The sequence below is a fragment of the Acyrthosiphon pisum genome, chromosome A2, assembly GCF_005508785.2.
Source record: "Acyrthosiphon pisum isolate AL4f chromosome A2, pea_aphid_22Mar2018_4r6ur, whole genome shotgun sequence".
NCBI lineage: Eukaryota > Metazoa > Arthropoda > Insecta > Hemiptera > Aphididae > Acyrthosiphon > Acyrthosiphon pisum.
The window spans coordinates 83,186,718-83,193,888 of record NC_042495.1 but is presented as its reverse complement, the minus strand read 5'-3'; the positions used below and the strand labels follow the sequence as shown (position 1 = coordinate 83,193,888).

The following is a 7,171-nucleotide window of genomic DNA, read 5'->3' as shown; positions in this document are numbered from 1 at the left end:
AACAATCTATACAATTAATGTACAACAAGATTTCAAGTGATATAGAAATTAGAATAAAGTTATGTTGAAAGTCTTAAAGGTAAAGAAGCCTGCACTCACTGACAAACATATTATTAATATTATTATAATTAATATACTATTAATGGTAAATAAATATGCCCCGTTGCCTAGACATAAGTATTTAAAGTTAAAATTTCGTTCATAATAATATTATATTATAATATAAGGACAAAATATTTAGTATGTTTTTACTAAATTTATAAAAATAATTTTTTATAGTTTTGTAATATTTTGAAGTATATTATGTGAGTAGGACGTACCTATTGATATTCCTGTTTACAAATAATATAGCCTTAGTTATTCATTCACTTGTATTTTTATAAAAACTATGTGTTATTAAACTGATATAGACAGTGGCGTAGCCCCTCTCCCCTCCACGACTAAGTTTGACATCCCCCCCACAAATCGACCATATTTTTTCCGGATATGCAATTAGTTACGTATGTCGAAAAAGAAATATTGACCACTTTTATAAAAAAATCTCAAAAAATAGATTGGACTTGGACACAATAATAATATTATATTATAATAGTAGTACCTCTTAAATATGGAAATTGTTTGCAATAAATTAATATAGGTAAGTAAAAAATCTTGTAGGATGTATTATTATACATTATGAAATGCTGATCGGTACAAACTACAAACACTTTAAAATCGACAAATACTGTATCTATATGCTTTCCGATACGCCATGGCCCTTGAGGTGTAAACTGATTTTCAATAAATATAAAAAAAAAACATTGATATCTGATTGAATAATATTCATTTTTTAATTAAAAGGTCTTATATTGTTTGTGTAGTTAATTTGACTAAAGTTAATAGGAAACACAAATTTTAATTAATTTTTGATATTGCATATTTTAGCATATTTATACAAAATTATATTCGTATTTCTATTATTTTTATCACAATCTTTTGAAATTTGTCCCTAGTGATTGGTGTTTCCTATTAGATGTGAATTTTAATCGCAAGTCATAATAACACACTAGATTTTCAACATGATTGGAAAAAAAAAATCACTTCCAAAAATATTGAACTTTTCGGGTTTTTGCATTACAATATGATTATGTTTTTTCAATTAATTATTTTTTTTAGTTAATTATAAAACATAATATTAATATTCAATGTTAGATTTATAATATGCGAATTATTTAAATAATATAATTACCATTATAATAATATAGTAGAACGCACCTAAAACACTTATCTACTCCATAATTTTATTACATTAATCAATAAATTCAAATTGTTGTTGTTTATTGATATGTTTATGATATTGTTAATACATTATTCAGTGTTCACTGAAGGTATAATATAATTATGTATAGGTATTTATCTGTGGGTATAAAATATTATTCTACTGAAAAATCATTCCAACTATAGTCTAGAAAAAACTTATGAAATAATCTTATACATATTTTATTTAATATAATGAAAAAATGAAAAAAAGGTGGGTAAGTGGATGTCGCTCTGCTGTACAGTAGGTTACAAGTGTGAAGTAGGTCACTGTATAATGGATAGTATTAAATTTGAATTCAATGATATAATATCACTGTATAAGAAAAACGATTCTAAGCGGAGACAGTATGTCAGTCTAGGTATAAGATATATTATAATCTATGGTATTAAAAAACGCGTTATACATCAACAACAAACCGTGATACTATCATAGATATATAATAGTATACTTTAGAAGTTTCAAGTACCCGCGAATAATATCATACTATCACATAAAAATAACAAAAATAGTTATTCTAGGTTTTTTAATATGTAATTTCGTCCAAATATGAACTTAAAATGACTATAAAAAATAAACTGTGATTATGTATTTTTTAGATGTTTTGGTAACAAAATTAACTACTTACGTGGAATCTTGTTTTAAATTTTTAATCCTTAGTTATAAAAGTTGAATATTTTATGAATTTTTAACTACAAAATAATTGTTTAATTTTAAATTTCATAAATTTTGTCAAAATTCGATCTTTAAATGCTTATAAAAAAAAATTGTGCCTATGTATTTTTAACATTTTTCAATTACTATTGTAACAATACATCAAGTGCCTTGTATTAAATTTTTACATTTTTTGGCCCAACATATAAAACTTTATTGATATTTATAGAAAAAAAACCTAAAAAAATTGAAAACTGACAATGTCCGTAAACAACCCAAAAAGAGTCAAATTATTTTCAAAATTTTATCGTGTATAGAATATGCTAATATAAACATTCGGTAAAATTTTTAAATATCTAGTCATTTTTTTTTTAATTACAACAAAATAAGAAAATCGTTACATGAGAAATCGAGTGAATATCAAATGTTGTAAAAATATGAATTTCAAACGCTCATAAAAATTTAATTTGACTTGCTTTCAGACATTTTTTATGGAAATGGTAGACAAACTTATTAGAAATATTGTATTACATTTTAAAATCTTAGATTTAAAAAGGCAATTTTTTATGAATTTCTAACTCAAAATAATTTGCAAATTTTCGTAATTTTTACGTATTTTGTCAATATTTGAACTTTAGATACTTATAAAAAAAAAATTGTGACTCCGGATTTTTATTTTTTTCTCATCTGCCTTTGAAACAATATAATAGGAACCTTTTATTAAATTTTCAAACTTTTTAACCAACAAATAAAATTTTATCGATATTTATAGAAAAAAAATATATAATCAACGGAAACTACAAATGTCCGTAAACAGCTCAAAACAAATCAAAATATTTTGAAAATTTTATCATGTATAGAAAATAGAAATATAAACAACCAGTCAAAATGTCATGTATCTACAGTCATTCGTTTTAAAGTTAAACCAAAAACCAAAGTCAATTTTCTCGAAAACAGATTTTGCGTAAAAATTCCTGTTTTTCCTTAATTTTTCTTTTGTTTTTCACTGCGCTTTTGAAAACTATTGGAAAAATTTTACTTTTGACCCCCCAAAGTACCAATTAGATTTACTTTCCTATCAGAGAAGGTACTGTTGAAGAAAATCCAAGCACTTTTACTGTCCTAAAAGGTGATGACAGACACAAAAATAAAAATAAAAATAAAAAAAAAAGTAAAAAAAAAAACACATATCATTGTAAAATCAATACATTCACGTTCCACTCAGAATCTAAAATATTATTCGAGAACAAATAACAATTAAAAATATACAAACGGATTATTGTCAGAAAAAAAAACACCTCAGTAATTTTAACGATTATCGCAAAAACTGATAACACGATTTGTTCTATTCTCGTTGATAAATACAAATTAAATACATTTATACACATATAGCTACTGCATATGCAGTACTTGAAAATATGTTTAAAATTATATCAGGTCTTATTTATAGTGGATTATTATGTATAATTCTCCTACGGTGTGTACTTTGCACATTTAGGAGTTAGGACTATAGTATCTATACTGGTATAGAATACTAAAATGTTCCCATTTTTGACATGTAGAGAAAACAAATGCTCTCGTCAACATTGTTTTCTCACGTAGTTAAATATAATTATGTGTTAATATAATATAATATAACACAAATATAATAATATATTAATATGTATGAATATATGTTTTAATGATTGGTTAGAGCTTAAGTAATATTTAATATTCAATTAATAATATGTACAAATAATAAATATTTTTCTTTAGGGTAGAGGGAAATACTTACGAAATCGTATTACGATTGATTAAAAATAAAAGTATATAATGATAAAAATATGCTTGATTATTAATTTTTTTGTTTTGATTTCATGTAAAAGATTGCAACAGTACTCATGTTATATTAAACACTACACATAAAACATAAAATGTTATTGTTAACTAGTGGTGGGTTTGTTAGAGTAGGTGCATATAGATTGACACGTCTTGGCCGTAGACCATTTAGGCCATGCCCCCCCCCCCCCCCTCTAACTGGTCTATTACAATAAAGAATAATGGTCTATCTTATTAAAAATTTATTATACTAATATCTGTTAATCACGTGTGTTATCTCAAATTTAAACTAAACTAAACCTTAACTTTAACCATAGTGCGACCGAGTTAAGATGATGACCAGATAACCGGTTTCGCCCCATGTTAATTGGTCATCGTCTAAACATGGTCACACCATAACTTTAAAGCTTTACATACAAAGTAAAGTATTGATTAGCGAAACAAAAATACAATTTTCCTAATTCTCATGGAAAAAATAATCAAAGAAGAATTGTATTATTGTTCTTAATAAGCTACGTGTAATAATATAAATAATGTATTATTATACCTAAACATATAGTAGTTGATCACTAGATACTTTTTAACGTGGCTCACTTGTTGGAAAAGGTTGGCGAACCCTGGTTTAGGCAAATAGTTATAAACCGTTAGTGTTTGTGCTTATTCCACCAAAAATACCGTTTTGGTGACTAAAATATGAATAAGTTTATAGGTAAATCAATATTATACTGTACAATATAAATTGAATTAATCGTAAGATAATAAAATAAAATCACATACAATATACATAATTAAAAATTGACTCTAACTTTAAAAATATGTCGATTAAGGTATTATTATTTAGCAATGTACAGTCAAAAATTAACAAAATATGTTACATGAGCATCAAACATAATATATGCATTGCTAACGTAGGTAAAAATAATTTCACTCGTCCAAACAGTATAAATGGTCGTCTAAAATTATTACACTCGCCCGAACGACCCCGCCATTGCGGGCTTACGTTATATGCATCTTATTTTATACCTCCACACACACACACACACACACACACCTCCACCAAACCGAACGTCGAATGAATTTCTATTGTTTGCGTGTGTTGACAGGTGTCGTCTGCAGCCACCGCAGCGGGCCTAAATCTGTCGGCGCTGGCCGAGGAACGCCGGAAACGGAACCGGACGTTTATCGACCCGGTGAGCGAGGTGCCGCGGCTCGAACAGTGGTTCGAACACAACACGCATCCGTCGCACAGCCTGATCGCCAAGTACACGGACGAGCTGAACCGGATGCCGTACCGGCAAAAGTTCCCGCGGCTCGAGTCGAAGAATGTTCAGTTCTGGTTCAAAAATCGCCGGGCCAAGTGCAAGCGACTAAAGATGTCCCTGTACGACGCCATGTCGCCTAAGGATCAATTCTCCATGCCCACGTACCTCAATCACGATTAAATATGCTGTTCCACGCGTCGTTGTTAGAAAAAACATTGTCACGGATGAATAACAATATTACGATAAAAAATAATATTATATTATAACTAGGTATTAAATACAATATTATACACAATATTTATACGGTAAAAATATTATTTGTTATAGGTACACCGCGCGGCTGCTCGTGTGTACAATACTACTACTATGACATTGTTATGTATTATTTGAGTATTAAATCACGTGTAAAGATGAAAAAAACATTTTTTTAACTAAATTAATACTTTTTGTGCTTGAAAAAAAAATTCTGAACATAACGACTAAATATTTTCATTATTAGTTTTCATTATTTATTTTTCAATAGGTTTTTCCTTATTATAATATAGTCGTGCTAGTCAAAATCGTTATCCCTCCCCCAAATAAAGAAAACACCCCTACACACGTACTATATGCGCTTGTTTAAATGTCGAAAAATATAATTTACTACTTGTAACTCATAAGTACGGATAATAATTAGTCCCGAGGATTTAATATAATATAATAGGTGCGTCAACGTTTTCCGAGCCGTTCACGTGAAACCGCGTGTTTCGAGGAGAAGAGCACAAGTTTGCACAATATTATATAGTATACTTGAGTATAAGCGTTCTTAGCTCTTCGCTTTGGGCATCGCCTGTTTCAAAACGTGACCGTTAATCGACGCATTCCCGCTGTAAATATTGCACACACGTCATAATAATAAAATAGATGATAATATTATTTAATAATAATTATAGTAATATAATCGCAATAAAAGATCGCCCACATAATATATTATAGTATTTTAATAATATTCCTCCTCGTTTGGTGACGCGTATAATAATAATTACGATCCAGCTGTGGTCTTGTCGCACCACACCTCCGCCGTGGTGTCACGTTAACCAAAACCAACGGACTATAATCTATATTATTTTAATAATATGATATTATTATTTTTCGAAAAATGCGTTCGACCCGAGTTGGATCTTCGAGAAATCGGTGAGGTTCCGGAACAGAATTCACATGATTTCCATCGACGGGTCGACGGCCTTTTTTTTGGACCAGATGTCGAGACACGTCTTGTCGACCCTGCTCTTGTCGGCTGTGGCGTTGCAATTATTTACTTGAGGTCACTCGGAGATGACGGAAAGGGTGGTGGAATTTTCGACCGTTTTGCTTTTCCAACGAGTGCACGATTAATGCAAGTCGAAACTTTATCGCGTTTATAATTAATAATTAGATATCGATAGGTGTATTATAATCATAATAATAATAATAATATCGCGTAGTCTTATCGATATAATTATAGCTGTTAAATAACATTCATATTTGTATTTGAATTTAAAAGCTTTTTAACGTATAATAATGAAAATATAATGCCAAAAAGAAAAAATAATATTTTCTTCGTTAGCCATTAAATACTGATTTGATGAATTTCACCGGTCGCGCATTGTATAATATTATCATAGCGGATTAAATAGTTATACTAAAAAAAATGTTCCTGGGCGGACCTACAAATTTGATGTATTACGTTTCTGAGATCGCAGTCTACGGTTTGAATAATAATAATATATTTCACGTCGACTGCAACTCTGTACTAAGGTTCTAACGAACCTATCGACATGCTGCGTTTGATTGTTCTTGGATAACATTCCTCTATACCTTCCGGACAAGTCTGGGACAGCGTAATCACTAGATCAGACGACTATAGAAAATAATGATTGTAGTTTTGAAACAAATCCGTTTTGTTGATATTAATATTATTAGGTCTGCGACGTGTACAGTTATGATAATTATTATAATAATTATATTATTATGATGATATGTAAGCAATGTCATAGACATCGCGGTTCTCTTAACATATTACTAATTACAATAATAAATTACATTATTATACCCAAAAGATGGTGATTTAAAATTTTTTTTTTAATTTGTTTTTTAACACCGATTCTTCAGAAACGACAGA

At 28.9% G+C, this 7,171-nt stretch overlaps 1 protein-coding gene across 2 annotated transcripts in view; it reads left to right on the top strand.

The window, feature by feature from the left end:
• Window positions 1-5,799, top strand: part of LOC100168564 — a 94,405-nt gene extending 88,606 nt beyond the window's left edge. For both annotated transcript variants that reach the window (XM_001947243.4, XM_029490438.1), the window contains one exon: window positions 4,873-5,799. In XM_001947243.4, coding sequence (XP_001947278.2) covers window positions 4,873-5,211 — 339 coding nt within the window. In that variant the 3' untranslated portion in view covers window positions 5,212-5,799. The remainder of the gene's footprint in view (window positions 1-4,872) is intronic.
• Window positions 5,800-7,171: the final 1,372 nt, after the last annotated feature.